The 22,221-nt window shown below is 41.0% G+C and overlaps 1 protein-coding gene across 2 annotated transcripts in view; it reads left to right on the top strand.

Moving 5' to 3' along the window:
* Window positions 1-21,563, top strand: part of B3GNT2 (UDP-GlcNAc:betaGal beta-1,3-N-acetylglucosaminyltransferase 2) — a 142,698-nt gene extending 121,135 nt beyond the window's left edge. Inside the window, exons 4-6 of one of the 2 annotated variants that reach the window (XR_011446582.1) lie at window positions 15,921-16,063; window positions 16,344-16,491; window positions 20,659-21,563. Coding sequence is in view for 1 of the 2 variants with exons in the window: in XM_070292298.1 (XP_070148399.1) it covers window positions 15,921-16,057 (137 nt within the window). In the remaining variant the exon portion in view is untranslated. Of the gene's footprint in view, window positions 1-15,920; window positions 16,071-16,343; window positions 16,492-20,658 lie in introns of both variants that reach the window. The other variant, XM_070292298.1, reaches the window with a different exon arrangement.
* The last annotated feature ends 658 nt before the right edge of the window (window positions 21,564-22,221 follow it).

Raw genomic sequence — 22,221 nt, 5'->3', positions numbered from 1 at the left:
CTCTTTCTTTCTTTTCCTCATTTTAAAAATTTAAACTAGCAGAAGAAAATATTTGTGGAATTAGTCCTTGTCTCCAGGAATTCTAGTAAATATTTGATAAATGAGTACTCTTGGTTTAATTGATCCTTTCCCTCCCAGTGTGTGCATGCCAAGTTGCTCTAGTTGTGTCCGACTCTTTGAGACCCTGTGGTTTGTAGCCCGCCAGGCTCCTCTGTCCATGGGATTCTCCAGATAAGAGTACTGGAGTGGGTTGCCACACACTCCCTCCTCCAGGGGATCTTCCGGACCCAGGGATCTGACCAGTCTCTTGTGTCTCCTGCCCCGGCAAGTGCATTCTTTACCACTTGCGCCACGTGGGAAGCCCTTTCCTCCCAGAACTGGTCACTGTTTTTCTTTGTCTCTTAGGGCAGAACACAGGCATGGGCCTTATAAGCCTGCTGTTGGAGTTGGTCTCACAGACTGCCAAGTTCGTGGTTCTTACCAGACTGGTGTCTGTTTAGACCAACCATACTGTGGGTCCCTTATGTAAAAACCAGATGAGGTTTTTCCGTTTGTCTTGTTCTGTGTTCTGAAAGCTTGGTTTTTTGACCAGTGAGAGTATTCTGTCTGGTCTTTCCTATTCTGTCTAGGGTGCCCCTTGGTGGTCAGTTTAATAGACTGGGGTTCCAAAGCATGAACTCACAAGCAGCCATGCTAGCATTCAAGGAACTTTGTCATAAAGGGTCCCAGTCCATAAGAGGACTTTGTCGTCTCCACCTTTCTTGTTTTTGGTTAGTACTGGAAAAGTCCCATTCCAGTAGTGCCTGCCTGGTGTCACAGATTAGTGAGTCTGTCATGGAGGTTTTTCATATTCCCCATTGTCACCTCACCATCCTTACCACCTGTGTAACAAAGGCCTTTGCTTTCTTAGGCTACCTGAGAGTGAACTTTCTGGATCTCGTGAGGGTTGTATCTCTTTTGCAGCCTTTTGTGGAAGTTTCTTATGTTCTTGGTTAAGCTATAAAAAGGTTTATAGGTTTGAATTGTTATTGAGATTAGTAGATACTACTCGTCAATGGCCAGATGATGACTCTTTTAGAGTGGAAAAGATTCTATATTTGAAAAAAAAATTTTTGGGAGAATTGTTAATCATTTTATTTGTTCCTATTTTTTTAAAGACCAAATTAAAAGGCTAATACAGCGAAAATAGCCTTCCTCAGTGATCAATGCAAAGAAATAGAGGAAAACAATAGAAAGAGAAAGATTAGAGATCTCTTCAAGAAAATTAGAGATACCAAGGGTACATTTCATGCAAAGATGGGCTCAATAAGGGACAGAAATGGTATGGACCTAACAGATGCAGAAGATATTAAGAACAGGTGGCAAGAATACACAGAAGAACTATACATAAAAGATCTTCATGACCCAGGTAATCACGATGGTGTGATCACTCACCTAGAGCCAGACATCCTAGAATGTGAAGTCAAGTAGGCCTTAGGAAGCATCACTACAAACAAAGCTACTAGAGGTGATGGAATTCCAGTTGAGCTATTTCAAATCCTAAAAGATGATGGTGTGAAAGTGCTGCACTCAATATGCCAGCAAATTTGGAAAACTCAGCAGTGGCCACAGGACTGGAAAAGGTCAGTTTTCATTCCAATCCCAAAGAAAGGCAATGTCAAAGAATGCTCAGACTACCGCACAATTGCACTCATCTCACACGCTAGTAAAGTAATGCTCAAAATTCTCCAAGCCAGGCTTCAGCAATACATGAACTGTGAAGTTCCAGATGTTCAAGCTGGTTTTAGAAAAGGCAGAACCAGAGATCAAATTGCCAACATCCACTGGATCATGGAAAAAGCAAGAGAGTTCCAGAAAAACATCTATGTCTGCTTTATTGATTATGCTAAAGCCTTTGACTGTGTGGACCACAATAAACTGTGGAAAATTCTGGAAGAGATTGGAATATCAGACCACCTGACCTGCCTCTTGAGAAACCTATATGCAGGTCAGGAAGCAATGGTTAGAACTGGATATGGAACAACAGACTGGTTCCAAATAGGAAAAGGAGTGCATCAAGGCTGTAAATTGTCACCCTGCTTATTTAACTTATATGCAGAGTACATCATGAGAAATGCTGGACTGGAAGAAGCACAAGCTGGAATCAAGATTGCTGGGAAAAATATCAATAACTTCAGATATGCAGATGACACCACTCTTATGGCAGAAAGTGAAGAGGAACTCAAAAGCCTCTTGATGAAAGTGAAAGAGGAGAGTGAAAAGGTTGGCTTAAAGCTCAACATTCAGAAAACTAAGATCATTATGTCCAGTCCCATCACTTCATGGCAAATAGGGAAACAGTGAAAACAGGGGCTTACTTTATTTTTCTTGGCTCCAAAATCATTACAGACGGTGATTGCAGCCATGAAATTAAAAGATGCTTACTCCTTAGAAGGAAAGTTATGACCAACTTAGAGAGTGTATTAAAAAGCAGAAATATTACTTTTCCTACAAAGGTCCATCTAGTCAAGGCTATGGTTTTTCCAGTGGTCATGTGTGGATGTGAGAATTGGACTATAAAGAGGGCTGAGTGCTGAAAAACTGATGCTTTTGAACTGTGGTGTTGGAGAAGACTCTTGGGAATCTCTTGGACTGCAAGGAGATCCAACCATTCTAAAGGAGATCAGTCCTGGGTGTTCATTAGAAGGACTGATGTTGAAGCTGAAACTCCAATACTTTGGCCACCTGATGCAAAGAGCTGACTTATTTGGAAAAGATTGAGGGCAGGAGAAGAAGGAGATGACAGAAGATGAGATGGTTGGATGGCATCACGGACTCAACAGACATGAGTTTGGTTAAACTCTGGGAGTTGGTGATGGAGGGAGGCCTGGCATGCTGTGGTTCATGTGGTCGCAAAGAGTTGGACACGACTGAGCGACTAAACTGACAGAGAAATATAACATCTAGTTTAGCAACTCTAGGAAGAAGATGGAAGAATAGAATTTAAACTTAGAAAAAATTAGTTCCCATTCTACATACATTCACCTTCTTAAAAATCTGACCCCATCTTCTCAGCAAATTCCTCTGACTCCTCAAACTCCTCTACCTTCCCCAGAAAATCCCTGAAACACTCAGCTGCTTGTTTAACTTCCCTTTGCCTACAAGATTTACAGAGAGCCCTCCAGCCTAATCTCTAGGCCCAGCGTTTACAAATAACTTGTATAAATGCTAAAAGCAAGGAAATAAATTTAGCAGAAGCATCTGGGATGGACAATAAGTCTCATTTTGCTCAGCTCCATAATCAGGCTTTGGGCCTTCCTATGCTATGTCCTTTGCAGATATATTCTAGATCTCCACCTGAAGACGTTATGTCTCCTGGTCCACAGAGCATAGAAATCTTTTATTTCCATTTAGCTGGAAATTTTCTCTGTGGTATAAAAAGGCGAAAACAAGATAGTATGACTGAGTGGGCAAATCAGCTTCTAAACATTATGATGGAAAAGCCTCCCCAGTTCTTTGAAGGTAGCTTGCAGGAATGCAGATGAAAAAAAGAATTAAAATCAACAACTTGACTCTTTACAAAAACAAAAGCATAACTTGAAAAGCAGCTCCAAGCATATCTCTTCCTAATTGCCTTCAGATATTTGCAGATACTGTGAAAAAACAGGACATTGGAAATGCAGTTGTCCTGCACTTGAAAAATGGAAGGAAAATTTAAGATTGTAAATATTCTAAACTACTGGTAATAGAAAAATAAACCCCAAATTCCTAAGAGGAAATTTACATTCTTTCTCTGTCTCTTAAAGTTGTAAATCTTATCATGTCTTTGAAAAGTAAATACAGCCCTCATTGCCTGGAGACTAAAGGAAAAAATATTTAAAAGGAGCAAGTAGGTCTTTTAAAAATACAAACTGCTAAAAGGGCTCTCTTGCCCAAATCCTAGACCACAGCCTCTAAGATTACTTGTCAAAGACAAATACAAATATTAAAAGTTATCTCCACAAATAGTAGAAAGCTTTAGCTGTCTGAACGGATAAACTCAACTTTCTCCAACTGTTATTTATAAATTCACTTAGAATATACTGTTGATACTTGAATCAATATACTTGATTTATGGCTAACATTTTAAAGTGAACATCTCTGTGTTTGTTTTTATGTATGTCTATGTAAGTGCATTATAGATATAGTATTTTTCTACTTTTGAATAGCACTGCCACACTTAATTTGTTAAAGAGCTCTATTTAATTGGCTTAATAAGCACTTATTATCTGTAAGTCTCAGAAATAGAAACAAATACAGATATTTTTCAAGTGCACATGATCAAGGATAATTTTCAGTAAATAAAAAGTAGTTTAGGTTTATTGACTTAGATAATTCAGGTGTGTTTTACAGTAATCAGCATTAAGTATAATATTTTTAATTTACCTAAGTGAAATAAGATCATGTTATCTCTGTTATAAAAGTTTTCAGCAAGAAAATAACTTAATGTGATGATTACCCATTTTAATGTATCATGAGCATTTCATGAGTATAATTGTCAAGAATAAATTAATTAGATAGATGTTAATGAGGTGTTTTAGGTAAACTTTTTAGCCATGGTTGCTTGGTGATAAGTCTACTTAGCTTCCCATATCTCTTTGGTTACTTTAGAATTTTGCTAAGCTAAATTAAATGCTGAGAATTCATTGTATGTCTGTATCATTTTCAAATAAGATAGAATGCTGAAACATTAATTGCTAAACCAATCTAAGTTTATCTACTTTGACCTTTTATTATGGAGACTAAAGATATTTGAGTAAACATGTAGTAAACATGTAGTAAACATATTAGTAAACATGTTTTGTGCCACATTGAAAAATTGAGCTACGAGAAAATGTATGTTTTAAGAAATTATTAAATCTATTCATAAATTTGCCCAACTAAGATATGCTTGTATAACAGGCAATTCACAATTGCTTACTTATTTTTCACTAGAAATTAAGGCTTTTAAGGATTGAGAATTCAAGTAAATACAGGCATACCTTTGAATTTGGTTCTAGACCACTGCAATAAGGCAAGTATTGCAATAAAGTAAGACACAAGAATTTTTTGGTTTCTCAGGGCTTATGAAAGTAATATTTACACTATACTGTATAGTCTATTAAATATGCAATAGCATTATGTCTAAAGAAACACTACATGTGTGTGCTCAGTCACTTCAGTTGTGTCCAACTCTTCACAACCCCATGGACTGCAGCCTGCCAGGCTACTCTGTCCATGGGATTTTCCCAGCAAGATTACTGGAGTGGGTTGTCATGCCCTGCTCCAGGGGATTGTCCCTGACCCAGGGATGGAACCCATGTCTCCTGCATCTCCTGCATTGCAGGAGGGTTCTTTACCACTAGTGCCACCTGGGAAGCCAGTGTACCTGCCTTAATTAAAAATGCTTTATTGCTAAAATATGCTATCATCTGAACCTTGAGAAAGTCATAGTTTTCTTGCTGGTAGAGGGTCTTGCCTCAATGTTGATGGCTACTGTCTGATCAGTGTGGTGGTTGCTATGGTAATTTCTTAAAATATGACAATAAAGTTTGCCACATCAACTGACTCTTCTTTTCACAAACCATTTCTCTGTAGCATGCAATGTTGTTTGATAGCATTTTCCCCAGAGTAGAACTTCTGTCAAAATTAGAGTCAAAACTTTCAAACCATACTGCTGTTTATATAATCTCAGTGCTTTGCTGTTATTTTAGCAGTTATCACAGCATCTTTACCAGGAGTAGATTACACCTCAATAAACCACTTTCTTTGCTCATTCATAAGAAGCAACCCCTCATCTTTTAAAGTTTTATCAGGAGATTATAGCAATTTAGTCCCATCTTCAGGTTCCACTTCTAGTTCTTTTGCTGTTTCTACCACATCTGTACTTCCTTCCTCCGCTGAAATCTTGAACCTTTTCAAAGTCATCCGTGAGCATTGGAATCAACTTCTTCCAAACTCCTGTTGATGTTGATATTTTGATTCTTCCCATGAATCGTGAATGTTTTTAATGACATCAAGAGTGGTGAATCTTTTTCAGAAGATTTTCAATTTACTTTGCCCAGATCCGTCAGAGAAATTACTATCTGCAGCAGCTGTCATTTTGCGAAGTGTATTCCTTAAATAATAAGACTTGAAAGTTTAAAGAGTCCTTGGTCCACAGGCTGCAGCATGGATGTTGTGTTAGCAGGCATGAAAACAATATTAATCTCATTGTACATCTTCATCAGAGCTCTTGGATGACCTGTTACATTGCCAGTGTAGCATTTTAAAAGGAATTTCTTTTTCTGAGCAGTAGATCTCAACAGTAGTCTTAAAATATTCATTGAAACCATGTGGAAAACAGATGTGCTGTTATCCAGGCTTTATTGTTCCACTTATAGACCACAGGCAAAGCAGATTTAGCAAAATCCTTAAGGGCTGTAGGGTTTTTGGAATGGTAAATGAGCATTGGGTTCAACTTTAATGTCACCAGCTGCATTAGCCCCTAACAAAAGGGTCAGTCTATCCTTTGAGGCAGGCACTGACTTCTCTCTAGTTATGAAAGTCCTAGATGGCATCTTCTTCCAATAGGAAGCTATTTTGTCTACATTGAAAATCTTTGTTTTAGCATAGCCACCTTCATCAATTATCTTAGCTAGAGCTGGATAACTTGCTGCAGCTTTCATATCAGCACTTACTCTTTCCCCCTTGTACCTCTATGTTGTGGAGATGGCTTCTTTCCTTGAAAGCTCATGAAAAACCTCTGCTAGCTTCAAACCTTTCTTCTGCATCTTTCTTGTTCCTTTCAGCCTTCATAAAATTGAAGAGAGTGGGGTTTTACTCTGGATTAGGTTCTGGTTTAAGGGAACATTGTGACTGGTTTGGTCTTCTACCCAAGCCACTAAAACTTTCTCCATATTAGCAGTGAGGCTAATTTGCTTACTTATCATTCGTGTGTTCAGTGGAATAGCACTTTTAATTTCCTTCAAAAACTTCCTTTGCATTTGCGACTTGGCTAACTGGCATAAGAAGATTCACTTTCAGTTTATTTTGGCTTTCAATATGCCTTTCTCACTAAGCTTATTTCTAGCTTCTGATTTAAAGTGAGAGACATACAACTCTTCTTTTCACTTGAACACTTAAAGGCCATTGTAGGGTTATTAATTTGCCTTATTTCAGTATTGCTGTGTCTCAGAGAACAGAGAGGTCTGAGGAGAGAAATGGGGGACATTCAGTTGGTAAAGCAGTCAGAACACACACAACATTTATCGATTAAGTTCATGTCTTATATGAGCATGGTTTGTGGTGCCCTAAAGCAGTCGCAATAGTAGCATCAAAAACCGCTGATCACAGATCATAACAAATATTTATTAAATGAAAAAGTTTGAAAGGTTGTGAGAATACCAAAATGTGACACAAAGTCATGAAATGAGCAATTGCTCTTGGAAAAATGGCACAGACAGATTAATTGGTACAGAGTTGCCATAAACCTTCAATTTGTAGAAAACACAATAAACCTGTGCAATGCAATAAAATGAGGTAGGCCTGTATATGTAATTAAAGCTACTAAAAATAATAAGGGAAACAATTCTGTATGGAAGAAAAGTTCAGTTTAGTCACTCAGTCGTGTCCGACTCTTTGCAACACCATGAACTGCAGCACGCCAGGCCTCCCTGTCCCTCAACTCCTGCTGCTGCTGCTGCTGCTGCTAAGTCACTTCAGTCGTGTCTGACTCTCAGCGACCCCATGGACTGCAGCACACCAGCCTCCTCCATCCATGGGATTCTCCAGGCAAGAGTACTGGAGTGGGGTTCCATTGCCTTCTCCAATCATCAACTCCTGGAGTCCACCAAACCCATGTCCATTGAGTTGATGATGCCATCCAACCATCTCATTCTCTGTCGTCCCCTTCTCCTCCTGCCCTCAATCTTTCCCAGCATCAGAGTCTTTTCAAATGAGTCAGCTCTTCACATCAGGTGGCCAAAGTATTGGAGTTTCAGCTTCAACATCAGTCCTTCCAATGAACACTGAGGACTGATCTCCTTTAGGATAGACTGGTTGGATCTCCGTGAAGTTCAAGGGACCCTCAAGAGTCTTCTCCAACACCACAGTTCAAAAGCATCAATTCTTTGGTGCTCAGCTTTCTTTATAGTCCAACTCTCACATCCATACATGACCACTGGAAAAACCATAGCCTTGACTAGACCGACCTTTGTTGACAAAGTAATGTCTCTGCTTTTTAATATGCTGTCTAGGTTGGTCATAACTTTCCTTCCAAGGAGTAAGCATCTTTTAATTTCATGGCTGCAATCACCATCTGCAGTGATTTTGGAGCTGAGAAAAATGAAGTCAGCCACTGTTTCCACTATTTCCTTATCTATTTGCCATGAAGTGATGAGACTGGATGCCATGATCTTAGTTTTCTAAATGTTGAGCTTTAAGCCAACTTTTTCACTCTTCTCTTTCACTTTCATCAAGAGGCTCTTTAGTTCTTCTTCACTTTCTGCCATAAGGGTGGTGTCATCTGCATATCTGCGGTTATTAAAGAGAAGTAGAATATGTTCATTTTGGTTAAAAAATGGTATGAGGGATGGAGATGCATTTTTATTGAAGGAAAAGAAAGTAATTTTATTTTAAAGTAATGCTGATTATTTCTCAATGCAAAAGAGAACAACTGACAAACTAAAATAGGCATTGAAATGTATAGAAGTTTTAGGAAGAATCAATATTGTCAAAATGACTATATTATCCAAGACAATATACAGATTCAATGCAATCCCTATCAAATTACCAATGGTCTTTGTATGGAAACACAAAAGACCTCAAATAGTCAAAGCAATCTTGAGAAAGAGAAACAGGAATCGTTTCCTGACTTCAGACTATACTATAAAGCTACAACAGTAATCAAAACAACATGGTACTTAGGACTGCCCTGGTGTTAAGACTCTGTGATCCCAATGCAGGGGGCCTGGATTTGATCCCTGATCTGGGAACTAGATCCCACATGCTGCAACTAAAAACCCTACATGCCACAACTAAAGATCCCACATGCCGCAATGAAGACCTGGAACAGCTAAAATAATTTTTTTTTAAATTTCCCTTTCCTTAACAAAAAAACAACAAAAAACTAAAACAATGGTATCAGCACAAAGACAAACATAGATCAATGAAACAGAATAGAAAGCCCAGAAACAAAGCCTCACACCTGTAGTCAATTTATGACAAAGAGGCAAGAATATACAATGGAGAGAAGATTGTCTCTTCAGTAAGTGGTTCTGGGAAAACTGGACAACCACAGGTAAAAGAATGAAGTTAGAACATTCTCTTACACGATATACCAGAACTTAAAGTGGGTTAAAGACCTAAATGTGAGACTGGATGCTATAAAATTATTAGAGGGAAACATAGGCAGAATACTCTTTGACATAAATTGCAGCAATATCTTTTTGAATCCATATTCTAGAATAATGAAAATAAAAACAACAGTGAACAAATGGGACCAAGTTAAACTTAAAAGCTTTTGCACAGCAAAGAAAACCATAGACAAAATGAAAAGACAGCCTGCAGAATGGGAGAAAATATTTGCAAATGATGAGACGAACAAGGGACTAATCTCCAATATACACAAATAGCTCATGCAGCTCAATATCAAAAAACAAAACAAAACAGCCCAATCAAAAAATAGGTAGATCAAAACAGACATTTCTCCAAAGAAGACATACAGATGGCCAAAAATCACATGAAAAGATGCCCAACATCACTATTAGAGAAATGCAAATCAAAACTACAATGAGGTATCGCCTCACAATAGTCAAAATGGCCTTCATTAAAAAAGTCTGTAAGCAATACATATTGAAGAGGGTGTGGAGAAAAGGGAACTCTCCTGCAATGTTGGTGAGAATGTAAATTGGTACAGCCACTATGGAGAACAGTATGGAGGCTCCTTAAAAAACTAAAAATAGTTACCATATGATCCAGCAATTATACAACTGGGAGTATTTATAGAGAAAATCATAATTCAAAAAGAAACATGTGCTCCAGTGTTCATTGCAGTACTATTTACAATAGCCCAGACAAACAAGGAACCTAAATGTCCATCTCAGAGGAATTGATAAAGAAAATATGGTACATATATACCATAGAATACTACTTGGTTATGAAAAAGACTGAAATAATGCCATTTGTGGCAACATGGATGGATGCAGAGATTGTCATACTAACTGAAGTAAATCAGAGAAAGAAAAATATCATTTTTATGTGGAATTAAAAAAAATGATTCAAATGAGTCTATTTACAAAACAGAGAGTCACAGAATTAGAAAACAAACTATGATTACTGAAGGAGAGACATGCGGGATAAATCAGGAAGCTGGGAATAGCATATACACACTTCTATATATAAAATAGATCAAGGATCTACTATATAAAATGGGGAACTAAATTCTAGACTCTGTAATAACTTATAATGGGAAAAGGGTCTGAAAAAGAATAGACATATGTATATATAAAACTGAATCACTTTGCTATAATGGCACCGCACTCCAGTACTCTTGCCTGGAAAATGCTATGGATGGCGAAGCCTGGTCGGCTGCAGTCCATGGGGTCGCTATGAGTCAGACACGACTGAGCAGCTTCACTTTCACGTGTTGGAGAAGGAAATGGCAACCCACTCCAGTGTTCATGCCTGGAGAATCCTGGGGACAGGGGAGCCTGGTTGGCTGCCGTCCATGGGGTCGCACAGAGTCGGACACAACTGAAGTTACTTAGCAGCAGCAGCAGCAGCATACACCTGAGACTAACAATGTAAATCAACTATCTTCCAATAGAAAAGAAAAAAATTTTTTAAAGGATAAGTTTTGTAAAAATGGAATCTTGAAAAAGGAATTTTATGTGTGATCAAGCTGAATAAGACTAAATACATTTATTATTTGGATCTTTGAAAGTTTGAAATTTGAAGGTTCGTGTACTTACTGTAGTCTTATTATGGTTATTTTTGATAAAAAATGAGGGTAATTATAAGAGAAAGATTTTTTCAGTAGAAGCTATAATATATACTTATGAATATTAAATTCTAGTTCTGTTAATTGTTTCAGCTTTGTTTTCTACCTGTAAACTGACTAGATCTTAAAATTCTGGTTTCTTCCAATATCTGGCTACAACTTTCCAAACTAACATTTCCAATTTATCTCCCACCCTTCTGACTTATGAGAACTAACACCACCCTTTTCCTGAAGCCATGTAAATTAAGGTTGGACAATGTGATGTAAACTTTGGAGAAAACAGTCCAACAGCTTGTGTGTGGACAGTCTTCATGCCTGTTGCTATGTGGCCCCTCAGAAAGAACGTGAGGCATTCAAACTACAAACCAGAGAACCTATCAGATTACAACTGCTTGCTGTCACTCCATCTAAAGATGCTTCAAACCTAACATCAAGAAATCATCTTGACTGGCTATCTTCAGAAGTCAAAAACTCCTTCACAGTTTGCTCCAATTATTAGCCATTGTTTTTCTTTTGTTTCCATGTAAATGCCTCTTATTAAATACCTGGTTGATCATCCAATTGTAGGCCTAAACTTGGGAGCCCACCTGCATCATTGCCTTCTAAATTGAGTTTAGCTGATCTGACCTGTTCTCAGGGCTGAGAAACTGGTTTATTGAGATATGGAACAATCTACCATTCAGCTATTAATCTATTCTACTCTCTACAATCAAGTCAGCTTTTAATTATGAAACTTCCAGAGATATTTCAGAAGAGGGAACTGATGGATCTCCTGATAGGTGATCAATATTGGCATATTGATGATTTTAAAGTTACTTAAGAAACAGCCCATGCAAAGAAAGATATAGTTCTTCCTCTGTCCCCTTGAAAGCAGGAAAGCAGCCTACCAGGCTCCTCCATCCATGGGATTTTCAGTCAAGAGTACTGGAGTGGGGTGCCATTGCCTTCTCTGCATTTCTTCACTACTTAGTACATAAACCTAAGTTTGTTTGTCTTGTCATTTCTTTACAGACTTACTGTTTCTTTGTCTAAAAGGTATATAAGCAGCTTGCTTTGGTCACTTCTTGGGTCTCATAGCCATGTATATTGTGATCTCTGTACATATGAAGTTAAATTTGTTTTTTCTTCCTATTAACCTGCCTTGTGTCACTTTAATTATTGCACTAGCCAAAAGAACTAAGAGGGGTAGGGGAAAATTTTCCACTCATTGATGTAGGGAAAGCTATTGATGTTTTCAAACACCAACCTGTCTGGAGAAACAGGTGAATAAGAGTTTTTTGAATGAGAGGCTGGGCTGTACAGGTCCATGAAGGGACCCCTGAGCTTGGAGCAAGGCTCCTGAGGACCAAGAGGCCTGGATGGGTGGAGGGGATGGTTTCTACAGTCTCTGGATGCAGCCCTGAGTGCCCAGGGCATCCAGCACTGTGCCTCCTTCTAGCACCAGCAATGACCACCCCACCCACTCCCATGCAGACTTTTGGGTTTTGATTACTCATATTTCATCCAGTTTGAGATATCATCAGCTGTAAACTGTACCATTTTTTATGTATGACTAAGCAAGAAAAATCGCTGAAGAGGGAGACTCTGCATCAGAGCTGGGACACCAGAGATTAAGAAATTTTCCCAAAGAAGAGACTGGCTGCAAACATGCATGTCTTAATCCTGGTACTATGTGGAAGGAGAAAAAATAATTCTGAGAATCTGAACCACAAGTCTGTCCTCATGCAGGTTTGATTTCATTCTTAAGTATGTTCTAAAGATATTCCAATACTTTGGTCACTTGATGCAGAGAGCCGACTCCTTGGAAAACACCCAGATGCTGGGAAAAATTGAAGGTAGGAGGAGATGGGGACGAGAGAGGATGAGATGGTTGATGGCATCACCAACTCAATGGTCATGAGTCTGAGCAAACTCCAGGAGATTGTGAAGGATAAGGAAGCCTGGCATGCTGCAGTCCATGGAGTCACAAAGAGATGGACATGAGTGACTGAAAAACAACAACACATGTTCTAGAAAAGTCAAGCAGAAAATTAAGGTCATTTCATGTTGGTAGTGCCTCAGAAGTGACTGCCAAACACACATCCTCTCCTGGAGAACCTGGCTGCTTTCCTGGCTGACAGCTGTCGTAGGATACTATTGATTTTAAGACACATCCCAATTTCAGTGATGTTAAATGTGCAGAAACGTGCTCCTCAGAATTAATACTATTTATGGGCATGAAACAGATGTGCTGTTGGCTGCACTGGTGATCAGTTCACCCGGATTTGCCTGGAACTTTCCTGGGTTTAGTCTGGAGTCATCTTCATTGAACTCTCTCAGTCCTGGACAAAGGTTGACCACTCTACCTACCTCAGTCCTCTTCTGGGGTTGTCTCCTCTGGTCTAGGGGCCTGGTCTGCTACCCGCGTCCTTGCCCAGAGGTAGACTAATTGCACCAGGCTATGGACACCTGACCCAGGGCTTTCTGCCCACAGGTCAGCCACATATAGGAGTCGAGGTCAAATGTGGAAGGATGAGAGAATGGAAATCTGAGCTTGGGAATCTAAAGACTTGAGACCATGCACTAGGCCTCGCCTTGTTGTCAGGTTCCCTTGAGTTCCTGTGCACTGAAAAATTGCAATAAACTCTCCCTCTTATTTATTTACTTTTAGGAGGGTGAAGGAGTTAACTTCAGTATGTTTTTGGCCCTTCTGGCATAAGGGGTCCTGACTGAGGCACAGAGGCTGTTCTGCAAGGCTTTTTAGAATCTCCGTGTCCGTCCTAGGAGCTGTGAAGCAGAGACCAGTGATGCCTGTCAGTGGGTCTGAGAGCTGGGAACACAGGCACTCCTCAGGCTCAGGTGTATAAATGAAGCAGAAGTAGCATGAGCTCCATCCATTGTAATTAGCAGGATGACATGAATTATTTTCTAAACAAAGGCCAAGAGAACAGCTAAACAGTCTGTTTTATCTATGTACTAAATAACTGTACTTGGAGATGTATTTGTTTCCAAGCTCATTTTCACATCTTTTCCATTCTCTCTTCCCCCTACTCCATCAGGAGACTTCTCCAGGGAGGAACTGTGTCTCTTTTCTCATATCTGCCCCACATAGGACCCAGCACAGATGCATATTTTCTTGTAAGCTTCCCAATGACAGGCTTCCCTTGTGGCTCAGCTAGTAAAGAATCCGCTGCAATACAGGAGGCCTGGGTTTGATCCCTGGGTTGAGAAGATCCCCTGGAGAAGGGAAAGGCTACCCACTCTAGTATTCTGGCCTGAGAATTCCATGGACTGTATAGTCCATGGGGTTGCAAAGAGTCGGACACGGCTGAGCGACTTGCACTTCATTTCACTTCCCCAGTGACAGGGAGCAGATCTTTGTGGCTTGCTAACACTGAGCACTATCATGGCACCTAATAAGTTCTCAGTGAGTGAGTATGGAACTGAGATGAGCTTTAGACTCAACATACCTGAGCTGTGAATGGAGTTCTTCATTCATTCCTTCACTGAGTATTTAATGAACTACTGCTGCTACTGCTGCTAAGTCACTTCAGTCGTGTCCGACTCTGTGTGACCCCATAGACGGCAGCCCACCAGGCTCCCCCGTCCCTGGGATTCTCCAGGCAAGAACACTGGAGTGGGTTGCCATTTCCTTCTCCAATGCATGAAAGTGAAAAGTGAAAGTGAAGTCACTCAGTCATATCCGACTCTTCATGACCCCATGGACTGCAGCCTACCAGGCTCCTCCATCCATGGATTTTTCAGGCAAGAGTACTGGAGTGGGGTGCCATTGTGCCAAATATTATAGTAGGCCAGGAGTATTCAGTGATGAATGAGACAGGTGCTGTCCCTGCCTCCATACACCTTATACTCTAATGGAAGTTCAGACAAAAACTTAATACGCAGACAAATAAATAAAGTCATAAGTTATGATAAATGCTATGAAAAGTGACAGAGATAAAATGGTTAGGGAACACCTCTCTTAAGTGGTGACAATTGTCAGGGAGGAAAAACTTTTCCTCTCCCCTCTTGGGTTAGTAATAGGGGCCTATGAATTAAAGTGACAAAAAAAAAATTAGCGAGAGAAAAGACAGAATTTTATTCTTGTATGTATGCAGGAGTTCACAGAAAAATGTGACTCAAAGAGGCTGTTACAATTTAAGACCTATATACTATCTTAATAGAGGAAGGAAAGAGGGAGAAAAGCACTTATGGGAAAAAATATATGACTTTTAGAAAAGATATATGGCCCTAAGGAGAACAGATGGGAGAGGTGATATAGTTTTGTGACAACGTCTAAGAGATTTCTTGTCCCCTTGCAACTTCTGTCTGAGTGAAAGAAGTCAATCTTTCCTGGTGCAAAAGTCTTAGGGAGAAGATTGACAGTTGAGTTCTTTTTTTTTTTTTAATTAATTAATTTTTTAATTGAAGGATAATTGCTTTACAGAATTTTGTTGTTTTCTGTCAGACCTCAACATGAATCAGTCATATGACAATTGAATTCTTTGGGGAGGCTCTTCTTTTAGGAAGAAAAAAGGAGTTCAGGGAAAAACATTTTCAGCATGGTATATTCCAGACCCCTTCACCGTGAAGGTGGAATCTCAAAGGGCAAGGAGGAGCTGGCCTCATACCGCTGAGTCAGAAGGTGTTCTAGGCAGAGGGACTGTGGGCAGAGTCCCTGGAGCGGGAAGGGCTTTCTTCCCAGAATATAAGGAACAGGAAGAGAAGTAAGGGTAGATTCGGAACAGGAAGGCAGGTCAGACCATGAGCTGGGTTTGGGAGATCGTGGCAGGATTTGTGAGCTCTGGTATTTTGTAGTGAGCTTTTTAGAAGCCACGAGCCTCATGATTTCTGTGAGGCTTCCACTCCCAGATGAGGAAGCCCAAGGCAGCTTCTCTGTGGATTGCAAAGGTTTACAGATGGAATGACCCTAAGCAGTGACAGGTTCCACTTTATTTTACAGCTGTGCCCTCTGTGGGGCCCTGCAGCCCTCCTCACTGTGAAGCCTCCCCAGAGCACACCTGGGACGCAAGAGCAAAGGCCCAATATGCCTTCACCGACCGAGCCACATGGCTGGACTCTCAACTCAGTGATGGGTAAAAGCAGGTAACTGGTGAGTTCATGAGCAGTCACTGGGTGTTCTGGACCTGGCGCTGAGCTATTACCTCATGTTTACCCAGGACTTTGTGCTTCTCAAGGTGGTTTCATATAAATTAAATCATGTAGACTTCTCTGCAGCCCTATGAGGGCTACATGATGGGGTGAAAGAGCTTGGGCCTTGGGGTGGGGACAGCTGGGCCTGGATCCCAGCTCTCCTTCTTGTAAGCAGCGTGATCTCATGAATGTTACCTCTCTTCTCTGAGCCTTGCTTGTCTTCAACTGTAAGATGGGATCCTGGTCTCCATAAGGATCCAGAGAACCTGTATGTGGAATACCATTGGGGTGCCAGCACACAGCAGGTTCTGCTACAAGCTAAGGTGTTGCTGCCGTGAGAGCGTGATGAGACAGGTCCCATTCGATAGAGGAAGAAACAGGTAAATGGTCCTCGTATTGTCTCACTGAGTGTTCACCAACTATCAGCTGAGGATGAGCAAAGTCAAGCAGCTTGGCCAAGGTCACTGAGTACAGAAGGTGCCAGCTGGAGCTAGCTCTGAGTCACTTGCATGGGGTAGGGCAGAGGTGGGTAGGACCACCGAAAGCTTCAGGGGAGGGGTGTTACCCTGACCTCACTATGCCTGCCTCACAGTCACTGTCGTCTCAGACCCTCTGCCCTAAGGTACCTGCAGGGCTAGGGAGGGGTCCTGTCATGGATACCCCACATCTGTTCAGGTAGGGCAGTCATGTCCTCTTCCTTTCTCCTGGGTTCCTCAACCTTCTGATCAAGTGTTGAGCTTGCCTGAGTATCCTTGCTCCCTGGCCAAGGGCAGGAGTGAACCAGGGGCTAAGCACAGAGGCTCAGAGCCAGAGGCCAGTGGTGGCCTTAAAAATATGCGCAGGAATGAATTCTAAGCCAAGGTAGCTTTTTTCCCCTCTCTTAAAGTCATTCTTTATTAAATACCTTCTCAAAAAATTTTAAAAATGGACATGTACCCAATGAAACTATTCAAAGGAAAAAAAAAAAACAAACAAACTAAAACCACCCTCACCTGATCCACTGTCCCTCAGATGATCATTGTTAACTGCTTGTGGGTCACCTTTCAAAATTTTCCCTATACTCATTGTTATGGACTGAATTGTGCCCACTGCCCCAATTTGTCCCTAATCCCCAGTGTGTTTATTTGGAGATGGAGTCTATAAGGAAGTAATAAAAGTTCAGTGAGGGTTTGAGAATGGAGCCTTCCAGCGCAGAGGCCATGTGAGAAGACAGCTATCTACAAGCCAGGAAGAGAGGCCTCACGACAAACAACCCTGATGTCATCTTTGTCTTGGACTTCTGGCCTCCAGAACTGCATTTCTGTTGTTTAAGCTACCCAGTTTGTAGCAATTTGTTATGGCAGCCCTAGGAGACTAATACACTCCTAGGGCTGGATGAAAAGATCCAGGCACAAGGAGGAGAGCTTTTTAATTTTTTTAACATCAAACACATTTTGTATTGGGGTGTAGCCGATTAACAGTGTTGTGACAGTTTCAGGTGAACAGTGAAGGGACTCAGCCATACATTTACATATATTCGTTCTCCCCCAAATCCTCTCCCATCCAGGTGGCACATAACATTGAGCAGAGTTCCACATGCTATATAGGGTAGGTTTTTGTTGGTTATCCATTTTAAATATAGCAGTGTGTACATGACCTTCCCAAAGTCCTCAACCATCCCTCCCCCCTACTGGCAACCATGAGTTCATTTTCCAAGTCTGTGAGTCTCTTTCTGTTTTGTAAGTAAGTTCATTTGTATCATTTCTTTTTAGATTCCAGATATAAGGAATGTCGTGTGATATTTCTCCTTTTCTGTCTGACTTACTTCACTCAGTATGACATTCTCTAGGTCCATCCATGTTGCTGCAAATGGTCTTATTTCATTCTTTTTAATGGCTGAGTAATATTCCATCGTATATGTGTCAAAGTCAAGTCACTCAGTCGTGTCCGACTCTATGTGACCCCGTGGACTGCAGCCCACCAGGCTCCTCAGTCCATGGGATTCTCCAGGCAAGAATACTGGAGTGGGTTGCCATTTCCTTCTCCAGGGGATCTTCCCTACCCGGGGATTGAACCCGGGTCTCCCTCATTGGAAGCAGACGCTTTAACCTCTGAGCCACCAGGGAAGCCCTCCATTCCTCTGTTGATGGACATTTAGGTTGTCTCCATGTCTTATCTGTTGTAAAGTGTTGCAATGAATATTGTGGTGCATGTATATTTTCGAGCCATGTTTTTCTCTGGATAAAGGCCCAGGAGTGGGATTGCAGGGTCATATGGTAGCTCTATTTTTAGTTTTTCAAGGAACCTCCATAGTGTTCTCCACAGTGGCTGTACCAATTTACATTCCCATCAACAGTGCAGGAGGATTCCCTTCTCTCCACACAGAGAGAGTGTTTTATTTGTTGATTATTTGAGCAGAAATGGGATCATCCTATAATTATATTACTGTGGAACTAGCTTTTCTCATTAACACAATGTAAAGGCCATCTGGCTCCTTGCTCACACCCACCTCTGATCCCATTATGGCACCCACAGCCCCCATTCCTCTTCAAAACCTGTCCAGAATCCCTTTGCTTCTCCCAGCTGGCTGCTTCCACCTTGGTGTAAGTGCCACCCTCTCTCAGGGCAGCAGCCTTTTCACTCTTATCTGCTTCCAGTCTTGCCCTCTTTGGTCTACTGTCCTCACAGTAGCCAGAGGGATCCTTTAAAACTGTAAGTCAGGGGACTTCCCTGGTGATCCAGTGGTTAAGAATCCACCTGCCAATGCAAGGACAGATCCTACATGCCATGGGGCAGCTAAGCCCAGTGAGCTATTGAGTCCGTGCTCTAGAGCCCACGAGCCGCAGCTACTGAAGCCCGTGCACTCAGAACCCATGCTCCGCAAGAGAAGCCACTGCATTGAGAAGCTCATGCACCAGAACTAAACAGTAGCTCCTACTTGCCACGACTCGAGAAAGCCTGTGTGCAGCAATGAAGACCCAGTGCAGCCAAAATTTTTTTAATTTAATTAAAAAAAACCAAAACGACCCTAAGCCAGGCCCTGTTGCTCCGCAGCTCAAAGCCCTCCAGTGGCTTCTCACCCCATGCAGAGTAAAACCAAAATTCTCACAAGGGGCCACAAGACCCTATGTGATCTGGGCATACATACACACACACAGACTCACACCAACTGTACCTCTCTTTTCTCTCATCTCACTTGCTCCACCCTGGCCTACTTGAGCTCTCTGTTGCCATCAAGCACACTCCCAAAGCAGGTCTTTGCACTTGCTATTTCCTCAGCCTTGGCTGCCTTTCCTCCAGGTTGCCATAGAGCCCCTTCCCTCCCTTCCTTCCAGACTCTGTCTCCTGTCCCACCTTTATCATTCTTTATAGCACTAGCCACCATCTGACATATTACTTCATTATTTGTTTATGGTCTGTCTTTCCTCATTAAGATGTGGATTTCATAAGCAATAAACCTTGTCCTGTTCCCTGCTGTATCCCTAGTACTTAGAAGACTACCAGGTTTATGGCTGATGCTTGGTAAATGTTTAATGAATGACAATATGAATAAATCTCTCCAAGTCAATAGATGTAACAACCTTTTCAACAGTTGCATAGCATTTGCTAATATTGACGGACCATGATTCACTTAACCAGGCATTATCAATGATGTTTTTCTATTTTTTCTTACTTTAAACAATATATGTGATAAACATTTTTGCATAGCTACTTTAATTATGGGGCTTCCCTATTGGCTCAGATGGTAAGGAATCTGCCTGTAAGGCAAGAGACATAAAAGACATGGATTCGATCCCTGGGTCGGGAAGATCCCCTAGAAAAGGAAATGGTTACCCACTCCATTATTCTTGCCTGGAGAATCCCATGGATAGAGGAGACTGGCCAGCTCCTCTGGGGTCCTGAGTCCAGGCCAGCTCCTGAGTCCATGGGGTCGCAAAGAGCTGGACATGACAGAGTGACTAACACTCACCACTTTAATATATTGGTTCTTTTAATTCTATAGGATATTTTCCCTAAAGCTGGGTTGATGTATCAAGAGACAGGCATATTTTACATTTGATAGCCATTACCAATTTTCCTTAGTCACAGTTCATAGGCAAATCCTGAAAAAAAAGTCCTCAATCCTTTCCCCAAACTGAAGCCAGGGTAAGATTGCCCTTAGGTCAGGAAAAGGTGGCTCTGTCCTAGGCCTATACACTTTAGAGGGCTTTGTATGTCACAAAGACAAAAAATCAAGTTTATTAATGACCACACAGGACTTTTTCTCACTTGGGATCCTGCATCGAGCACTGGGTTGGCACAGTGTGACCTGCAATCCTGAACATGAAAGCTCGTGATTAACACCATCTCCACATTTCCTCCAATTTTCTTGAAACAGAAAACTTCTGAGTCCAAATGCTGTGAAGTCTTGTGGGTTGTACCCCTGCTGACCTAGGAGACAGTCACTACTTTGGAGGCAGAAAGAATTTATTGGGCTGATATTGTAGACAAAAGACTCATTTGTTGTGTCCCTCCTCTCAGTATGGGTTCAGTAGGTCCTACCGTAACCAAATACTATTTTTCAATAGTTCTATGCAGAGTACATTTTGAGAAACGCTGGGCTGGAAGAAGCACGACTGGAATCAAGATTGCCGAGAGAAATATCAATAACCTCAGATATGCAGATGACACCACCCTTATGGCAGAAAGTGAAGAAGAACTAAAGAGCCTCTTGATGAAAGTGAAAGAGGAGAATGAAAAAGTTGGCTTAAAACTCAACATTCAGAAAACTAAGATCATGGCATCTGGTCCCATCACTTTATGGCAAATAGATGGGGAAACAGTGGAAATAGTGGCTGACTTTATTTTTGGGGCCTCCAAAATCACTGCAGATGGTGACTGCAGCCATGAAATTAAAAGACACTTGCTCCTTGGAAAAAAAGTTATGACCAACCTAGACAGCATATTAAAAAGCAGAGACCTTGTCAACAAAGGTCCGTCTAGTCAAGGCTATGGTATTTCCAGTGGTCATGTATGGATGTGAGAGTTGATGCTTTTGAACTGTGATGTTGGAGAAGACTCTTGAGAGTCCCTTGGACTGCAAGGAGATCCAGCCAGTCCATCCTAAAGGAAATCAGTCCTGAGCATTCATTGGAAGGACTGATGTTGAAACTCCAATACTTTGGCCACTTGATGAGAAGAACTAACTCATTTGAAAAGACCCTGATGCTGGGAAAGATTGAGGGCAGGAGGAGAAGGGGACAACAGAGGATGAAATGATTGGATAGCATCACCAACTCAATGGACATGAGTTTGAGTAGACTCTGGGAGCTGGTAATGGACAGGGAGGCCTGGTGTGCTGCAGTCCATGGGGTCGCAGAGTCAGACATGACTGAGCCACTGAACTAAACTGAATTGAATGGGTGCTCAATAAAAATTGCTGTTATTGTTAAAAAAAAAAAAAAGTCTTTCAAACTAGTCTCAAAAAAAGAAAGTCATTTGCATCTTTTATGCTCCTTGACCAAAAAAGCAGAAATACACAAGTGTCCTCCTCTCTATAACAGTGGAGAAAGAGAATTAAGGTCAAATTCATGTAAGTTAACATAAGAAAAACATATTGTGGGGTAGAGGGAGGGGAGTTCTTTTTTAAAATCTAAGGTCCCTTTCATTAGAATTAACCAGTAAAACCAATATATTTATTAATACATTTTAACTGATTGATTTCAAAGAGTTACCACTCTGACTGATTTAGTAAGATGCAGAATATAGTTCAGGAACTTTTGAAGAAAAAATAAAAAGTCCCTCCAAAATGCCATCAATTTCATCCTGTAGATTCAACTCCACCTTAGAATGAAGTTTAGATAAGAATTTGACTGGACTGAGATCAACTAAATGCTAGACTGCTGAGGGATTCTTAAGACCAATCTGTTCAACAGACTCAGAACCTCTTCTTTCATTGGAACAGGTAGAAAATTGAATCATTCCAGCAAATGGAGAAAAAGTACCTCTCCTGGGCCAGAGTATCATAGCAGATTAAGTTTGCTCAGTTTTGCAGAGAATATTCTTGAGATCATATTCTCTGATCTTGGCCAGCTGATGACTGAGTTTCCTGGTGGGCCCTGTGAGGACCATCTTGTCCTACTTGACTAGCT

The sequence above is a fragment of the Ovis canadensis genome, chromosome 3, assembly GCF_042477335.2.
Source record: "Ovis canadensis isolate MfBH-ARS-UI-01 breed Bighorn chromosome 3, ARS-UI_OviCan_v2, whole genome shotgun sequence".
Taxonomy (NCBI): Eukaryota; Metazoa; Chordata; class Mammalia; order Artiodactyla; family Bovidae; genus Ovis; species Ovis canadensis.
This window is presented reverse-complemented; position numbering and strand designations above follow the sequence as displayed.